Below are 20,257 nucleotides of genomic sequence, written 5' to 3' on the forward strand. Positions count from 1 at the left end.
GGCCCGCAGCTAATGTTTTTAGAGGCCCACGGCACATTCTAGAAATACTATTATAAGAAACAAAAACATCACAGAAGTGGAATAAAAAAGCTTGCAGGTGTAAAGAAATTTAGAAAAAGTTGCAATGTCGACTAATAAAACAAAACAGTTTTTTTCTTTAAAACTGTCATCGCTCAAAACATAATATTGAAACAAAATCAATGTTTTTATGAATTATTGACGTTTCCAAGGCTCCAATTACTTCACATCAAATATTCCACTCTGAAAAATAGTTTTTGAGGAAGATTTTGCATATTTTGTCTGTTTGCCATAAAAAAAACCCCGCATAGTTTTCTCTGACAAAAAGGGCAGAACACAAACAAGAAAACGTTTAATACTGAAATAAATACACCTACAACTTATTAAAGGGGAACATTATCAGCAGACCTATGTAAGCGTCAATATATACCTTGATGGTGCAGAAGAAAGACCATCTATTTTTTTTAAACGATTTCCGAACTCTAAATGGGTGAATTTTGGCGAATTAAACGCCTTTCTTTTTATCTCGCTGGTGGCGATGACGTCAGAATGCGACATCGCCGAGGTAACACACCCACCATTTTCATTTTCAACACATTACAAACACCGGGTCTCAGCTCTGTTATTTCCCGTTTTTTTGACTATTTTTTGGAACCTTGGAGACATCATGCCTCGATGGTGTGTTGTCGGAGGGTGTAACAACACTAACAGGGAGGGATTCAAGTTGCACCACTGGCCCCAAGATGCCAAAGTGTCTGCCGCCAGACCCCCATTGAATGTGCCAGAGTGTCTCCACATTTGACCGGCGATGCTAAGGCAGACATGGCACAGAGATGTATGGATAACCTGCAGATGCATTTGCAACGATAGTCAACAAAATCACAAAGGTGAATTTATTGATGTTGACTGCCAGCTAATCGATGCTAACATGCTATGCTAATCGATGCTAACATGCTATTTACTGGCGGTGCTAAAGCAGACATGGCACAGAGATGTATGGATAACCTGTAGATGCATTTGCAACTATATTACGTTTCCTTCCACCCACATTTAATGCGAAAAAAAACACCTACCAATCGACGGATTTAAGTTGCTCCAGTGTCAAAAGATGCGAAAGTCCTGATCGTTTGGTCCGCACATTTTACCGGCGATGCTAACGCAGCTATTCGGCCATGCTATGGCTATGAATAGCGTCAATAGCTATTCGCTTAATAGCTTCAGTTTCTTCTTCAATACTTTCATACTCCAACCATCTGTTTCAATACATGCGTAATCTGTTGAGTTAAGTCGCTGAAATCCGAGTTTGAATCCGAGCTAATGTCACTATATCTTGCTGTGGTACTCCCATTGTTTGTTTACATTGGCAGCACTGTGTGACGTCACAGGGAAATGGCCAGTGTCTTCGCAGAGAGCCGAAAATAAGGCACTTTAAAGCTTTATTTAGGGATATTCCGAGACCGGTAAAATTTTGAAAAAAACTTCAAAAAATACAACAAGCCACTGGGAACTGATTTTTATTGTTTTTAACCCTTTTGAAATTGTGATAATGTTCCCCTTTAAATACAAATATAGAAAATAGTTCATGTAGGCTTTATGATGCAGTTTCAGGAAACTCTTCATTTAACATAATGTTGTTTTTTGCTGCTTCAACACAGCTCAATCATCACAGAAAAATGTAAAGTGAAATAACTTTGTTGTTAACTGTAGGTCAATAATGCTTGTCTTTCTCTCGGACAGATAGGGCTTTGCTGTCCGTTTCACGTGGAGCGCACGCACACACAATGCACAGTGAGCTAACTTTAGGCTAAAAGCTAATTAGCCTTCACCTCAAGGACTGCGAGTGAGCTGAGCTGCCGCTTATGTTTCTAGAACGTCAATGGGCTCATAGTGATGTTACTAGTGACTGGGAGGTGTTTATTATAATTTGGGGAGAGTCCACCGCCTTATGCTTACCTGCTAAACACCTTCCTGCTCACCCCACCGTCTCTCCTCTCTGCCTGTGCTGTAAGCACTGACTCCGAGCGCTCTGAATACGCACTGCTGATTGGCTGTTACCGCTCTGCGTGTAACCAGTCAGATGGTTGTGTGGGTGGGACAATGCACAGCAGAAAGACGTACTGACAGGGGAGGCAGAACGATGCGGAGCAGCTTGTTAAGACCTTACTTTAGGCCAGGGCTGTCCAAATGTTTTTGCAAACAGGGCCAGGTTTGATAAAGTGATGATGCACGGGGGCCAGTAATTCCTTCTGGTGTTTTTTTAACAATAAAAGTCACATGCAAATGTGCATTATTATGAAACCATTTTTATTGTCACAATTCTCTTTATTTTTTAAATGTAACTAAATATAAGCCTCTCGGGCAGACGTAAACAACTCTAAAAACACAATTCTGCCTTCAATTTATATCTGGAGAGTCAGATAACATTGAACTGTATGGAATACCTTCATTTTGTCTGTTTCTTTTTTAAAAAGAACTATATGTAATGCAAAGTTGTCTGTTATCATTAAAGTTTAAAACAAGTTAATTTTGCTCTTGTCTTTTACAAGATCTTTCAGAGTACACAACATTAACAGTTATAACCAAATCTTATTTAAGATGTTTAATAAAATAAAAAAAAGTGCCATAAGTCCAAGTGCATTAGAATGTTTTTGGCTTTTCACTGTTCATAGTGACAGATTCAAAACATTCCATTTGGATTGATCAAGGAACCAATAACTTGCTATCACTAATGAAGGTTGATACTGACATCTGGATTTCAGTAAAGAGGCCAGGTCGGATTTGAGGGAAGTGGTTGAAATGCCTAAAATGTCACGCAGGTGGGGGTCACTTAGTCTTGACCTCAATCGGTTCTTGTTTAAGTTCATGACAGAGAATGTCGGCTCACACAAATATGTGGAGCCGAATAAGCTCAGCAGTTTCTGGGCAAATGTTCGTATTTCTGGAACGCTGCCTGTAAAAGTCAAGAAGAGAAAGCTGCTGGTGTTTACTCATCATCAATGAGCTCCAGCTGCAGCTGTGCAGGAGCATCGTCAGGGTCCACAGAGAAGGGAGAAGAGAGAAGCAACATGTCCTTTGCAATAACAGCAAAATCCCAAAAGCGTTGGTTTAATTCCATCGAGAGAGATGCGAGAGACTGATGTTGTTCTGTGGGAAACTGTTGATGACCTCTTTCAAAGCTGGGAAGTGTGCGGTGTTGGACTCTGTTTGGGACAAACTTTCAGCTTGGTTCTAAAGACCTTGATGTGAGCGTACAGCTGGCTCTTGACAAAATTGGTGAAGTTAAGCTAAATTTGGTGGTGCTCTGACATGGTCTCGTTTCTTCAGCTTTGTCCACACATCTAAGTCAGGACTTTGGGAAGGCCATTCTAAAACCTTCATTCTAGCCTGACTTAGCAGTTCTTTTACCACTTTTGATGTTTGTTTGGGGTCATTGTCCTGTTAGAACACCCAACTGCGCCCAAGACCCAACGTCCGGGCTGATGATTTTAGCTTGTCCTGAATACTTTGGAGGTAATCCTCCTTTTTCATTGTCCCATTTACTCTCTGTAAAGCAGCAGTTCCATTGGCAGTAAAACAGGCCCTGAGCATAATACTACCACCACCATCCTTGACAGTAGGCCTGGTGTTCCTGGGATTAAAGGCCCCACCTTTTCTCCTCCAAACATATTCCTGGGTATTCTGGCCAAAAAGCTCCATTTTTGTTTCATCTGACATCACATGGACAAAGATAAGACCTTCTGGAGGAAAGCTCTGTGGTCAGATGAAACAAAAATGGAGCTGTTAGGCCATGACTACGATTTTATATATATATATTTTTTTTTCTTTTAGGTAACGCATTAATTACTTTCCCTAGTATTTAATCAAATTTATTAAAACATTGAAAAACTTTTTTGGCAGAGTACCAAGTAAGTATAATGCGTTACTTTCTCGAAGTAACTCTGCAAACAGTGCCTATTAGTTGGTGGCACGCATGGTAACTCTGCTCCCACACAGTTGGTCAGCCAGAGAATAAGACGACGTAGCAGGAGGGACCACAATGCAGAAATATGATAAACAAAAAGTGAAAAGGTTTAATGTGACGAGAAAAAGCTGACACCAATAACTAATAATAACACAAAAGTATATAAAAAAAAAGATACACGAACGTGTCATGGCCAATTATGCAAATTAGACGACGTCTGTGTAGGTCCGAGGTCGTTAACTGATTGCGTCTTGTGCCAGTGTGCTGGTCAAAGTCCTGAAAAGTACACAGGACTGGGGCGTCCTAACTTTTCCCACCGAAAAAAACTGAAACATGCAGAGGCCATTTTGTATTTTTCTGTTTCAAAATCAATACTATATATAGATTTATTTATTTTTTCACCTTTACGGCTCTTGTCAATTTTGGTGAAAAAAGTCAGAAGGATCTAAGTCAGGGGTGCCCACACTTTTTCTGCAGGCGAGCTACTTTTCAATTGACCAACTCGAGGGGATCTACCTCATTTATATATATCATTTATATGTATTTATTTATGAAAGAGACATTTTTGTAAACAAGTTAAATGTGTTTAATGATAATACAAGCATGTGTAACACATATAGATGTCTTTCTTTCACGAAGACAAGAATATAAGTTGGTGTATTACCTGATTCTGATGACTTGCATTGATTGGAATCAGACAGTAATGATGATAACGCCCACATTTTCAAATGGAGGAGAACAAAAGTTGTCCTTTCTGTACAATACCACATGAAAGTGATTGTTTTTGGCATCTAATTCATCCAGCTTCCATACACTTTACAAGAAAAACATTGGCGGCAAATTCCGTAGCTTGCTTGATTGACATTCACGGCACCCAAGGGTCTTGTGAGATGACGCTGGCTGCTGCCAGTTCATTATTATGAAAAAATGACAGAGAGGAAGGCGAGAAACACTTTTTATTTCAAGACTTCCGTCAAAACTCTAAAGGCCGACTGCACATTTCCTATCTTCACAATAAAAGCCCTGCTTCATGCTGCCTGCGCTAACAAAATAAGAGTCTCGGAAAACTGGTGAGCACAAGCGATCCATCAGAAAAAAAATCGAGATCAAAGATCAACTATCTGTCGACATAAATTGTGATTTTTTTTTGTTTATGTACATTTATTTATATACATATATATTTAACTTATATATATATGTAGATTTGTTTAACATATATGTATATATATATATATATATATATATATATATATGTATGTTAAAAAGTTAAAGTACCAATGATTGTCACACACACATACTAGATGTGGCGAAATTATTCTCTGCATTTGAGCCATCACCCTTGATCACCCCCTGGGAGGTGAGGGGAGCAGTGAGCAGCAGTGGTGCCACGCCCGGGAATCATTTTTGGTGATTTAACCCCCAATTCCAAGCCTTGATGCTGAGTGCTAAGCAGGGAGGTAATGGCTCACATTTTTATAGTCTTTGGTATGACTCGGCCGGGGTTTGAACTCACAACCTAACCATCTCATCAGGGCGGACACTCTAACCACTAAATCACTGAGTAGGCCTAGTGGTAAGAGTCTTTAAAATATTTTCTTGGATTTTCAAATTCTATTTGAGTTTTGTCTCTCTTAGAATTAAAAATGTCGAGCAAAGCGAGACCAGCTTGCTAGTAAATAAATACAATTTAAAAAATAGAGTTAGCTCACTGGTAAGTGCTGCTATTTGAGCTATTTTTAGAACAGGCCAGCGGGCGACTCATCTGGTCCTTACGGGCGACTTTGTGCCTGCGGGCACCGCGTTGGTGACCCCTGCTAAAAAAAATGCAGTGTTGGCGCTAGGAATTTTCTAAATGGGGTCACAGGAACGCCCTGAGAGCTGCAGCCCCCCCCCCTCTGTTGCTAGATATCTGGAGATGTATGTTGTAATATGTATATGAGCTTTGCTATGGAGGTTTTTTCCCACTCCAGACTGGGCCCCCTTAGGAGCCCATTCTAGATTATACTTTTTTACTCATCCTTCCCCAGTGTTGACCTTTTTCCCGTCTTTTACGGGTTGCCTTGTGGCGACCCATCAGCTTTTCAAGTTCTGTAACCCTGCACACTGTTTCTTTGTCTCATCTTGAACAGGTGTGTGCTGAAAAACAAAGTTTTGTTGTACTTGTGCAATGACGATAAAGACCTACCTACGCAACATACCTCAAAAACATGGGCAGATTTGGATGAAATATCAGGAACCTTGGGGCTTAGCCAACTCATCTCTGATAGGGCTGCAACAGTTTGTTCATTAAATCGATTACTAGGAGGCCACGGGGAAGACCCAGGACACATTGGGAAGACTAAGTCTCCCGTCTGGCCTGGGAACGTCTCGGGAGCCCCCGGGAGGTACTGGACGGAGTGGCTGGGGAGAGGGAAGTCTGGGATTCCCTGCTTAGGCTGCTGCCCCCGCGACCCAAGCTTGGACAAGCGGAAGAAGATGGATGGATGAAAAAAATCTTTATTTTTTTTTGTGTCAATAATTAGCTGAATGAGGTGATGACTTGTTGGTGTGTGTGTGTGTGTTTGTTTGTGTGTGTGTTTGTTTGTGTGTGTGTGTGTGTGTGTGTGTGTGTGTGTGAGGGTTCACTCACTCTTTATTCATAAGGAGCCGGGTTGAGGTCTGTGCTCTATGAGTGCTTGCCTAGTAACAAATTAAATTGTCCTGCTTTTTTGTAATCTAAGTCAGGATTGACTTTGTGCCCGCTGAGGCCCAAAGACGTTGTGATGTCACTTCCTGTGTCGCACGTACACTCGACCCCCCCGGCCCGGCAAAAGACATTCCCGGCACGCTGCTCTCAGGTCAGGATAAAGTTAGCTTGTTACGAGTGACAATGAATAGTAGCCGCTACCCGTCAGTGACCCCCGCCCCCCAGCCCCGCCCCCAGAACCCCCAAGTGTCATTTCTTGTTGCTAGGCAACGTCAAAACAGGACAAAACAGAGCCTGCGAAGACAGCAGCTGAGTTGCTGTGACTTTATTGGTAGAAAACATGAATAAATAAGACATCCGAGTGCACTTGTCAACATTTGTCTTCGTGACAAACCTCTGCCAAGACGCTTTTGTGCGCGTGTGGAATACAAAATATTAAACATGATCAACTTCTCACCTCCCAGGAGGTCATCAAGAGTCGAAAGTACCTTTTGCTCGCTAGCAGCATTCATTTCTATACATTTGCTTTTATTCTCTCACTTCTTACTCACGAAGAGCAATGCTGCTCCACAGTTGACCACAGGGGGCGCCAGAGGACAACCGGGGCAGGTTTGGACGTAACAACACTCCCTCTTCACTCCAAGTAGGAGTGCACCGACAACAATCTATTCACTTTTATTAATCCTGCTTCTAAATCGATTCAACATTTTTTTTTAAATAACCTAAAAAAAAAATCTAAATGAAAAAAAAATATATATATATATATATATTTTAATAAGGATCCATTTTTTTTAAAAATACGTTCTTGAATCGAGAATCGATTAATCGTTTTCAAAATCGATTGAAAAAATTATTTAAAGAAGTACAATTTTTTGGATAAGAATACATTTGTGAAAATAAGTTTTTGAATCAAGAATCGATTCTAAATCAATTTATGATGTGCAAAAATAGATATAAAAAAAATATTTAAAAACAATTAAAGTATGTATATTTTAAAGTAAGAATACATTTATAAAAATACGTTTTATAATCATGAATTGCTTCTAAATTGATTCATAATTTTGAAAAAATCTATGTAGAAAAAAATTAAATTATCATATATATATATATATTTATTTATTTATTTATTAACAACAAATTTTTTTAAAAGACATTTTGGAATCGAGAATCATTTCTAAATCGATTCATAATTTAAAAAAATCAATAGAGAATATTTTTTTTAAAGAAAAAATACATATATTTTCATAAGAATCCTTTTTTAAAGATTTTCAAACAGATTTCTAAATCAAGTCATTTTTTTCCAAAAATCGAGTAAAAAAATTATTTCAAGGAAGGATTTTTTTTGTTAGGAATCCATTTTTAAAAATAAGTTTTTCAATCAAGACTCGGTTCTAAATCAATTTATAATCTTCAAAAGTCGTTAAAATATATATTTTTAAAAAATGACAAAATATATATCTTTATATTTTATGTAATTTGTTTTATAATCAAAAATTACTTCTCAATCGATTCATTTTTTTTTAAATCTATTTAAAAAAAATTAACAACTAAATTTGTAGAAATACTTATTTTAATCAAGAATCAATTTTAAATCGATTAAAACTTTATTTTTTTAAATCAATTTGGGAAATATATATTTTAAATAAGAATCATTTTTCAATTATAATTTAATTGATTTTCAAAAATCAATTTGAAAAAATGTTTTAAAAATAGGAAAATTTACTTTTTGCGATGAGGTGGTGACTTGTGCAGGGTGTACGCCGCCTTCCGCCCGATTGTAGCTGAGATGGGCTCCAGCACCCCCACAACCCTGAAGGGAATAAGCGGTAGAAAATGGATGGATGGAAAATATATGTTTTTCTAAAAAGAATCAGTTTTTATAAAGATGTTTTTGAATTGAGAATCTATTATAAATTAAATATTAATTTTAAAACATTGTTTTAAAAATACTTATATTTAAAAATAATTAATTTTTAAAACAACTGTTTTGGAATCCAGAATTGATTCTAAATTGGTTCATTATTTAGAAAAATCAATATAATTTTTTTTTTTATTAAAAAATATAATGTTAAAAAGTCTGCGATGAGGTGGCGACTTGTCTAGGGTGTAACCCGCCTTCCGCCCGATTGTAGCTGAGATAGGCACCAGTAACCCCCCGTGACCCCAAAAAGAGAATAAGCGGTAGAAAATGGATAGATGTGGACATGAGATGTGGACATGAGATGTGGCGAAATTATTCTCTGCATTTGACCCATCACACTTGACCACCAACTGGGAGGTGAGGGGAGCAGTGAGCAGCAGTCGTGGCCGCGCCCGGGAATCATTTTTGGTGATTTGACCCCCAATTCCAAATATTGATGCTGAGTGCCAAGCAGGGAGGTAATGGCTCACATTTTTATAGTCTTTGGTATGACTCGGCCGGGGTTTGAACTCGCAACCTACCCATCTCAGGGCAGACATTTTAACCACTAGGCCTAAACCATTTTTTAATAAGTATACATTTTTAAAAATAAGTTTTCGCACTAAGAATCGATTCATTATTTTCCAAAACCGATTTTTAAAATTATTTTAAGAAGGGAATTTTTTTGACAAGGTCACATTTTTGAAAATAAGTTTTTGAATCAAGAATCGATTCTAAATCAATTTATAATCAGCAAAAATCAATTTAAACAAATATATAGAAAAAAATATATATATATATTTTTAAATATAATACATTTGGAAAAATAAGTTTTATAATCGAAGATTGCTTCTAAATCGATTCATTTTTTTTAAATCTATGTAGAAAAAAAATGAAATAAATATATAAAAACTTTTTATAAACTCATTTTTTTTTTATTTAATTTTTTGAATTGAAAATTGATTTTAAATCGATTCATAATTTAGAAAAATCAACATATAAATATTTTTTTTAATGAAAATAATATATAAATACACATGCATACACATTAATAAAAAATATTTTTTAAACATTTTCAGATTGATTTCTTAATTATTAAAAAAATTGAATAAAATATTTAAAGAAAGGCCTTTTTTTTGATAGGAATCCATTTTTATAAGACTTTTTTAAATCAACCATAGATTCAAAATCAACTTGAAAATCTTCAAAAATCATTATTTAAAAAAAAACAAAAAAACAAATATTTTTATATTTGATATCATTAGTAAAAAGACATTTTATAATCGAGAATTGCTTCTAAATCGATTCATAATTTTAAAAATATATATTTTTCAAATTACTCAATTTTTTAAAATACTTTTTTAAATGAAGAATTGATTCTAAATCGATTCATAATTTGTAAAAATTTATACAAAACATATTTTTTAAATCCATCCATCCATCCATTTTCTACCGCTTATTCCCTTTCGGGGTCGCGGGGGGCGCTGGCGCCTATCTCAGCTACAATCGGGCGGAAGGCAGGGTACACCCTGGACAAGTCGCCACCTCATCGCAGGGCCAACACAGATAGACAGACAACATTCACACTCACATTCATGAAAAGAAAAATATTTATATATGAATAAAAATACATTTTTAAACATTTTCAAATAGATTTCTAAATAATTTGCAAAAATCGCTAAAAAAAATTATTTAATGAAGGGCTCTTTTTTTAGAGGAATCAGTTTTTGAAAATACGATTTTGAATCAACAATCGATTCAAAATGAATTTATAATCTTCAAAAATCGTTACAAAATACTTTTAAAAATTTAAAAAATATATTTTGTATTTGATATCATTTGTAAAAAGACGTTTTAAAGTCCCTCTTCTCTGTGAGCGCTTTAAGTGTCTAGAAAATCTAAGTTATTATAATCGAGAATTGCTTGTAAATTGATTCAAAATTTTAAATAATCGATTCAGAAAAAAATGTTTTATTTTTTATTACACACTTTTTTATTGAGAATTGATTCTAAATCAGTTTGTAATTTCTTTTTTAAATTTATATATTTAAAAAAATGAACGTAATTATATATTTTTAATAAGAAAACCTTTTTAAAAGACGTGTTGGAATTGCAAATCGAATCATAATTTTCAAAAATCAATTTGAAAAAATATTTTAAAAAATGAAAATTTTCCTACTAAGAATCTATTTTTATAAATGTGTTTTTCAATAGAGAATCTATTCTAAATTGATTCATAACTTTCAACAATTGAATTTAAAATATATAAGTCTAATATTTTCAAATGCGTTTTTAAAAGGAGGTTTTTCAATGGAGAATGGATTCTGAGCGGAATGGTGGGCCCAGAACCGGACCCGTGCTGGTGAGGTGTCCAAAGGTTCCAGTTGGTCCAAGTCCTGCTCATGCCTGGCAGTACCCCGGAGCGACCACAAGGGCGGCCCGGCTCTCCCTTCTCCGCTCCCGCTTCCTGCCCAGTCGGACCCTCCAGCAGACGGCGCTGGACGCCAGCAGGCCCAGTCCGGCCGCCAGCAGCACCAGACCCAGCACGGAGATGGTGGAGCCGTGCGAGTTGAAGGTGTAGGCCACCGCCGTCACCACCACGCCGGCGATGAGGACCACCACGCCGAATGGCACCGTGCAGCGGTAGCAGGACATCTCGGCGCCGCCCGTGGCCGCGCTCAGTTGGGCCTCGTTGACGTGCGGCACCGAGGTCGTCGTGACGACGGCGTGGTCTTTCCTGGGCTTGTCGCCGCCCAGCTTGACGTAGGAGAACATGGTGGGGATCTTGACGCCGCCCGCGTTCCCTCGACCGCCGTCTTCAGGCAGCACCATCTTACTGGCCAGGAAGAGGTGGGCCATCTTTAGCTTGTCAGCCAATCACAGACGAGCTGGGCGAAAAGTTCAATGAATGGATGAAGGAACTCAAGTTGGTCCATAAATGAACCAGTCGGTTCTTGTTGATCTATGTTTTATAGTCTAGTTCTGCTCACATTGCTGCGACTCTTTGTTCTGTCCCTTAAGAGGGGGGTACTGTCATGACCTGTCAGTCAGTTCTAGTTGTTCTACATGTTTACAGTCTAGTTCTGCTCACATTGCTGCGACTCTTTGTTCTGTCCCTTAAGAGGAGGGGTACTGTCATGACCTGTCAGTCAGTTCTAGTTGTTCTACATGTTTACAGTCTAGTTCTGCTCACATTGCTGCGACTCTTTGTTCTGTCCCTTAAGAGGAGGGGTACTGTCATGACCTGTCAGTCGGTTCTAGTTGTTCTACATGTTTACAGTCTAGTTCTGCTCACATTGATGCGACTGTGTTCTGTCCCTTTAGAGGCGGGTACTGTCATGACCTGTCAGTCGGTTCTAGTTGATCTTTATGTGTACAGTCTAGTTCTGCTCACATTGCTGCGACTCTTTGTTCTGTCCCTTAAGAGGGGGGGTACTGTCATGACCTGTCAGTCAGTTCTAGTTGTTCTACATGTTTACAGTCTAGTTCTGCTCACATTGCTGCAACTCTTTGTTCTGTCCCTTAAGAGGAGGGGTACTGTCATGACCTGTCAGTCGGTTCTAGTTGTTCTACATGTTTACAGTCTAGTTCTGCTCACATTGCTGCGACTGTGTTCTGTCCCTCAAGAGGGGATACTGTCATGACCTGTGAGTCTGTTCTAGTTTCTTATGTTTAGTCTACAAACCCTGTTTCCATATGAATTGGGAAATTGTGTTAGATGTAAATATAAACGGAATTCAATGATTTGCAAATCCTTTTCAAGCCATATTCAGTTGAATATGCTACAAAGACAACATATTTGATGTTGAAAATGATTAAAATGTATTTGTTTTGCAAATAATTATTAACTTTAGAATTTGATGCCAGCAACACGTGACAAAGAAGTTGAGAAAGGTGGCAATAAATACTGATAAAGTTGAGGAATGCTCATCAAACACTTATTTGGAACATCCCACAGGTGTGCAGGCTAATTGGGAACAGGTGGGTGCCATGATTGGGTAGAAAAACAGCTTCCCAAAAAATGCTCAGTCTTTCACAAGAAAGGATGGGGCGAGGTACACCCCTTTGTCCACAACTGTGTGAGCAAATAGTCAAACAGTTTAAGAACAACCTTTCTCAAAGTGCAATTGCAAGAAATTTAGGGATTTCAACATCTACGCTCCATAATATCATCAAAAGGTTCAGAGAATCTGGAGAAATCACTCCACGTAAGCGGCATGGCCGGAAACCAACATTGAATGACTGTGACGTTCACCTCAGACGGGACTGTATCAAAAACTGACATCAATTTCTAAAGGATATCACCACATGGGCTCAGGAACACTTCAGAAAACCACTGTCACTAAATACAGTTGGTCGCTACATCTGTAAGTGCAAGTTAAAGCTCTACTATGCAAAGCGAAAGCCATTTATCAACAACATCCAGAAACGCCGCCGGCTTCTCTGGGCCCGAGATTGCGAAGATGGACTGATGCAAAGTGGAAAAGTGTTCTGTGGTCTGACGAGTCCACATTTCAAATTGTTTTTGGAAATATTCGACATTGTGTCATCCGGACCAAAGGGGAAGCGAACCATCCAGACTGTTATAGGCGCAAAGTGTAAAAGCCAGCATGTGTGATGGTATGGGGGTGCATTAGTGCCCAAGGCATGGGTAACTTACACATCTGTAAAGGCACCATTAATGCTGAAAGGTACATACAGGTTTTGGAACAACATATGTTGTCAACTAAGCGCCGTCTTTTTCATGGACGCCCCTGCTTATTTCAGCAAGACAATGCCAAGCCACGTGTTACAACAGCGTGGCTTCGTAAAAAAAAAGAGTGTGGGTACTTTCCTGGCCCGGCTGCAGTCCAGACCTGTCTCCCATGGAAAATGTGTGGTGCATTATGAAGCGTAAAATAGGACAGCGGAGACCCCGGACTGTTGAAGGACTGAAGCTCTACATAAAACAAGAATGGGAAAGAATTCCACTTTCAAAGCTTCAACAATTAGTTTCCTCAGTTCCCAAACGTTTATTGAGTGTTGTTAAAAGAAAAGGTGATGTAACACAGTGGTGAACATGCCCTTTCCCAACTACTTTGGCACGTGTTGCAGCCATGAAATTCAAGTCAATTATTATTTGCACAAAAAAAGTGTTTATGAGTTTGAACATCAAATATGTTGTCTTTGTAGCATATTCAACTGAATATGGTTTGAAAAGGATTTGCAAATCATTGTATTCTGTTTATATTTACATCTAACACAATTTCCCAACTCTGATGGAAACAGGGTTTGTACAAAGTCTCCAAGGCAGTGTCAGAAAGCAACAAACGTGTCCGCATCGTTCAACTTCCTGCTCCGTCGTGACCACTGGGTATCAGCAAAAGTTCGCCAACAATTACCACTCCGCTTCAACTTAAAGACAGCACAAGTCCATTCCAGGCAGTTAATAACAGTTTTCATTACCTACCTTTTTTGACCAATTTCTCTCGTTAAAACCTTTTTCTGGTGTTTGGGACTCCTGCTGATATCGGATCAGTGGCAGTATCAGCCAGCGCTCAACACTCAGCTTATGTGTCAGGATGTGGGCTTGTGGGACCGTCCGAGCATGTGGAGACCTGCAACTCACCTCCTCATCAAGTCCAGAAGAAGTCCCAGTTTGCTCCTCCTCAGCTGCATGGTCTAAGGTCTGGACTGCAGCAGGGACGGAGGAGACTATCAATAGAAAGTCGCCTCCTACTCCGCAAGACTTTAACTCTTTCCTGCCTTCGCACTCTTCGGCCCGACTTTGCCGAGTCAGCGTCACGCTGGCCCACACGTCACACGGCTCCTTTTTCTTTTGGACTTGTGGGTCACCCTCTCGGAACCTTCCATCCCTTTGCCCTTCCTGGGCACACGGTTCCATTCAGAACCGGTTCTTGACTCGACGTGGTTCTGACAAGGTATTATTTGGACTGATAGTTGGAATGAAACTTGCTGTAAACAGGCTGCAGTCAGGAAAACTGCTTCCAGGTGCAAGGAGGTGGACTAAAACCTCTTGTTAATCAAAAATAAATATATCTTTTTTAGCCATTTTTGAAAAAATCTGAATCAATCTGGAATAGGAATGGCGATACGGGCGTGAATCCAGATGGCCTAAAAATGCATTTTTAAATAGTGATTGTTGTAAAAAGAAAAAAAGAATCGCAATTTTAATGTGAATTGATATTATAAAGGGGCTTCACGGTGGCAGAGGGGTTAGTGCGTCTGCCTCACAACCAGAAGCTCCTGAGTAGTCCTGGGTTCAATCCCAGGCTCGGGATCTTTCTGTGTGGAGTTTGCATGTTCTCCCCGTGAATGCGTGGGTTCCCTCCGGGTACTCCGGCTTCCTCCCACCTCCAAAGGCATGCACCTGGGGATAGGCCCCTCCCACCTCCAAAGACATGCACCTGGGGATAGGCCCCTCCCACCTCCAAAGACATGCACCTGGGGATAGGCCCCTCCCACCTCCAAAGACATGCACCTGGGGATAGGCCCCTCCCACCTCCAAAGACATGCACCTGGGGATAGGCCCCTCCCACCTCCAAAGACATGCACCTGGGGATAGGCCCCTCCCACCTCCAAAGACATGCACCTGGGGATAGGCCCCTCCCACCTCCAAAGACATGCACCTGGGGATAGGCCCCTCCCACCTCCAAAGACATGCACCTGGGGATAGGCCCCTCCCACCTCCAAAGACAAGCACCTGGGGATAGACCCCTCCCACCTCCAAAGACATGCACCTGGGGATAGGCCCCTCCCACCTCCAAAGACATGCACCTGGGGATAGGTTGATTGGCAACACTAAATGGTCCCTAGTGTGTGAATGTTGTCTGTCTATCTGTGTTGGCCCTGTGATGAGGTGGTGACTTGTCCAGGGTGTACCCCGCCTTCCACCTGATTGTAGCTGAAATAGGTGCCAGCGCCCTCTGCGACCCCAATAGGCAATAAGCAGTAGAAAATGGATGGATGATATTATATACTTATATACTTATATATATATATATATATATATATATATATATATATATATATAGTATATAAAAATCAATATTTAAAAAAAATTCATCCCGATTCTAAATAAATTATTATTTTTTTTTAAATCATTGTTTTTTTTTAAATGTGTGTGTGTGTGTATATATATATATATATATATATATATATAAAATCATTGTTTTTTTAAAGTATATATATATACTTTTTTCTTTTTTTAAAAAAACAATTTTGTAAAAAAAAAAAAAAGATGAATTTATTTAAAATCGGGATGAAAATTGTTTAAATATTGATTCCTATTAATAAATACTAAAAGAATCACAATTTGGATGTGAATCAATATCTTGTTTTTATTGATTCTTAGAAAAATAACAGTTTCTAATATTTAAAAAAAATATATTAAAAAAATTAAATTTGGAATAAATGGATGTAAATAAAAAAAAAAAAAAAAGGATCACAATTTGGATGTGAACCGATATCTTTTCAAAAAATGTATTCTTCTAAAAATAAAAGTTTCTAATATTTAAAAAAAATGTTATTGAAAAAAATATATATATACACGTACATACAAACTATATATATATATAAACACACATACATATATACATACACCTATATTGATATATACATGCACACACACACATGGTATAGCTCGTTGGTAGAGTGGCTGTGTCAGCAACTTGAGGGTTCCAGGTTCGATACCTGCTTCCGCCATCCTAGTCACTGCCGTTGTGTCCTTGGGCAAGACACTTTACCCACCTGCTCCCAGTGCCACCCACACTGCTTTAAATGGAACTTAGATATTGGCTTTCACTATGTAAAGTGCTTTGAGTCACTAGAAAAAAGTGCTATATAAATATAATTCACTTCACTACATACACATATATATACATCTATGTATACATTTATATATATGCATTTATATACATATATATATATATATACATATATATACATATATGTATATATATATATACACAAACACACCCTGAGATGATCTGTCAGGTGTTTGTGGTTAGGCTCCGCCTCCTCCATGCCCGTGTGAAGACAAGGAAAAGAAGGCCCAATGTTGACCAGGTGACCTACGACCTGCGCCTGGAGTGTTCTTTGAGGTGTCCTGGGTCTGGGTGTTGGTGTGTTCTACACCGTCTGCAGTGTGTGGTGTGGGGTGTGGGTTATGGGGTGTGGGGTGGGAAGAAGGCGCTTCAGGCCCGTGGACAGGAAGTGTCAGCACAGGAAGAATGTTTACTTTGGCCGGGTACGCCTCAAACGCCTGCCAGGAGAGACCTTTTGTTTCCTGGGAAGAAAGTTGGGCCGCCTGGAGAAAAGAATCGTGACGTCCAAAGAAAAAGAGGTGAGAAAGCTACACAGGCTCCGCCCCCCCACAGTTGCACGGCGATGGCGATGGCGATGGCGTCCCCAGGGAGAGGCAGGAATGGATCCGGGAAGGAAAGCATTGAGCGGCCGTCCTGCTCGCTGCCTGCTTGATGAGCTGCCGTCCTCCATCTTGGCGGCGTGTGGCCACCTCATCAACAGGCTCACCGGCCGCTGACCCCGCCCCTCCCCCCGCATCATATGACCCCGCCCCTCCCCCCACATCATACGACCCCGCCCCTCCCCTCCCTCCCCCACATCAAAGCTTGTTGAGGATTTGAAGCCAACAAAAAACAAGAGCAGATGTTCCAGCTGGAACCTACTCAACATCTTCTAACTCACACCACTGCACACTTACTCACTACACATCAATACACTTATCCAAATACACCAGTACTACTCCAAGTACACCAGTACTACTCCAAGTACACCAGTACTCCTCCAAGTACACCAGTACTACTCCAAATACACCAGTACTCCTCCAAGTACACCAGTACTACTCCAAATACACCAGTACTCCTCCAAGTACACCAGTACTCCTCCAAGTACACCAGTACTCCTCCAAGTACACCAGTACTCCTCCAAGTACACCAGTACTCCTCCAAGTACACCAGTACTTCTCCAAGTACACCAGTATTCCTTCAAATACACCAGTACTCCTCCAAGTACACCAGTACTCCTCAAAGTACACCAGTACTCCTCCAAGTACACCAGTACTTCTCCAAGTACACCAGTACTTCTCCAAGTACACCAGTACTCCTCCAAGTACACCAGTACTCCTCCAAGTACACCAGTACTCCTCCAAGTACACCAGTACTCCTCCAAGTACACCAGTACTTCTCCAAGTACACCAGTACGCCTCAAAGTACACCAGTACTTCTCCAAGTACACCAGTACTCCTCCAAGTACACCAGTACTCCTCAAAGTACACCAGTACTTCTCCAAGTACACCAGTACTCCTCCAAGTACACCAGTACTCCTCCAAGTACACCAGTACTCCTCCAAGTACACCAGTACTTCTCCAAGTACACCAGTACTTCTCCAAGTACACCAGTATTCCTTCAAATACACCAGTACTCCTCCAAGTACACCAGTACTTCTCCAAGTACACCGGTACGCCTCAAAGTACACCGGTACGCCTCAAAGTACACCAGTACTTCTCCAAGTACACCAGTACTTTTCAAGTACACCAGTACTTCTCCAAGTACACCAGTACTCCTCCAAGTACACCAGTACTACTCCAAGTACACCAGTACTCCTCCAAGTACACCAGTACTTCTCCAAGTACACCAGTACTTCTCCAAGTACACCAGTACTACTCCAAGTACACCAGTACTTCTCCAAGTACACCAGTACTTCTCCAAGTACACCAGTACTACTCCAAGTACACCAGTACTTCTCCAAGTACACCAGTACTTCTCCAAGTACACCAGTAATTCTCCAAGTACACCAGCACTCCTCCAAGTACACCAGTACTTCTCCAAGTACACCAGTACTTCTCCAAGTACACCAGTACTCCTCCAAGTACACCAGTACTCCTCCAAGTACACCAGTACTCCTCCAAGTACACCAGTACTTCTCCAAGTACACCAGTACTTCTCCAAGTACACCATATATACTACATAGATACTACATATATACTTACATCATGTATATGACATGTTATTATGTATGTTACTAGATACTGTATATATACTTACATCATGTATATATTACATGTTATTATGAATGTTACTACATGACATATATACTTACATCATGTATATATTACATGTTATTATGAATGTTACTAGATACTACACATATACTTACATCATGTATATATGACATGTTATTATGTATGTTACTAGATACTGTATATATACTTACATCATGTATATACGACATGTTATTTATGTTACTAGATACTGTATATATACTTACATCATGTATATATTACATGTTATTATGAATGTTACTACATGACATATATACTTACATCATGTATATATTACATGTTATTATGAATGTTACTAGATACTACACATATACTTACATCATGTATATATGACATGTTATTATGTATGTTACTAGATACTGTATATATACTTACATCATGTATATACGACATGTTATTTATGTTACTAGATACTGTATATATACTTACATCATGTATATATTACATGTTATTATGAATGTTACTAGATACTACACATATACTTACATCATGTATATATGACATGTTATTATGAATGTTACTACATGACATATATACTTACATCATGTATATATGACATGTTATTATGAATGTTACTACATGACATATATACTTACATCATGTATATACGACATGTTATTATGAATGTTACTAGATACTACACATATACTTACATCATGTATATATGACATGTTATTATGAATGTTACTAGATGCTACACATATACTTACATCATGTATATATTACATGTTATTATGTATGTTACTAGATACTGTATATATACTTACATCATGTATATATTACATGTTATTATGAATGCTACTAGATACTACATATATACTTACATCATGTATACATGACATGTTATTATGAATGTTACTACATGACATATATACTTAAATCATGTATATACGACATGTTATTATGAATGTTACTAGATACTACACATATACTTACATCATGTATATATGACATGTTATTATGAATGTTACTACATGACATATATACTTACATCATGTATATACGACATGTTATTATGAATGTTACTAGATACTACACATATACTTACATCATGTATATATGACATGTTATTATGAATGTTACTAGATACTACACATATACTTACATCATGTATATATTACATGTTATTATGTATGTTACTAGATACTGTATATATACTTACATCATGTATATACGACATGTTATTTATGTTACTAGATACTGTATATATACTTACATCATGTATACATGACATGTTATTATGAATGCTACTAGATACTACATATATACTTACATCATGTATACATGACATGTTATTATGAATGTTACTAGATGCTACATATATACTTACATCATGTATATATTACATGTTATTATGAATGTTACTAGATACTACATATATACTTACATCATGTATATATGACATGTTATTATGTATGTTACTAGATACTACATATATACTTACATCATGTATATATTACATGTTATTATGAATGTTACTACATGACATATATACTTACATCATGTATATATGACATGTTTTTATGTATGTTACTAGATACTACATATATACTTACATCATGTATATATGACATGTTATGTATGTTACTAGATACTGTATATATACTTACA

General features: G+C 38.5%; 2 protein-coding genes across 4 annotated transcripts in view; one reads left to right on the forward strand and one right to left on the reverse strand.

The window, feature by feature from the left end:
- The window catches only part of ankfn1 (ankyrin repeat and fibronectin type III domain containing 1), a 167,371-nt gene that overhangs the window by 14,657 nt on the left and 132,457 nt on the right, over positions 1–20,257 (forward strand). The gene's annotated exons all lie outside the window — the stretch shown is intronic.
- On the reverse strand, positions 9,595–14,422 carry LOC133535940 (transmembrane protein 100-like). 2 transcript variants are annotated; one of them, XM_061876021.1, is made up of 2 exons: positions 14,015–14,422; positions 9,595–11,453 (listed from the first exon to the last, which is right to left on the reverse strand). In XM_061876021.1, exon 2 carries the CDS (start codon positions 11,422–11,424, stop codon positions 10,966–10,968), a length of 459 nt encoding a protein of 152 aa, XP_061732005.1. In that variant the 5' UTR covers positions 11,425–11,453; positions 14,015–14,422; the 3' UTR covers positions 9,595–10,965. The 2 variants fall into 2 exon arrangements, with proteins under 2 accessions (XP_061732005.1, XP_061732004.1); XM_061876020.1 differs by having other exon boundaries at positions 10,068–11,453; positions 14,174–14,402.

This window comes from Nerophis ophidion, linkage group LG17, assembly GCF_033978795.1.
Source record: "Nerophis ophidion isolate RoL-2023_Sa linkage group LG17, RoL_Noph_v1.0, whole genome shotgun sequence".
NCBI classification, from domain to species: Eukaryota; Metazoa; Chordata; class Actinopteri; order Syngnathiformes; family Syngnathidae; genus Nerophis; species Nerophis ophidion.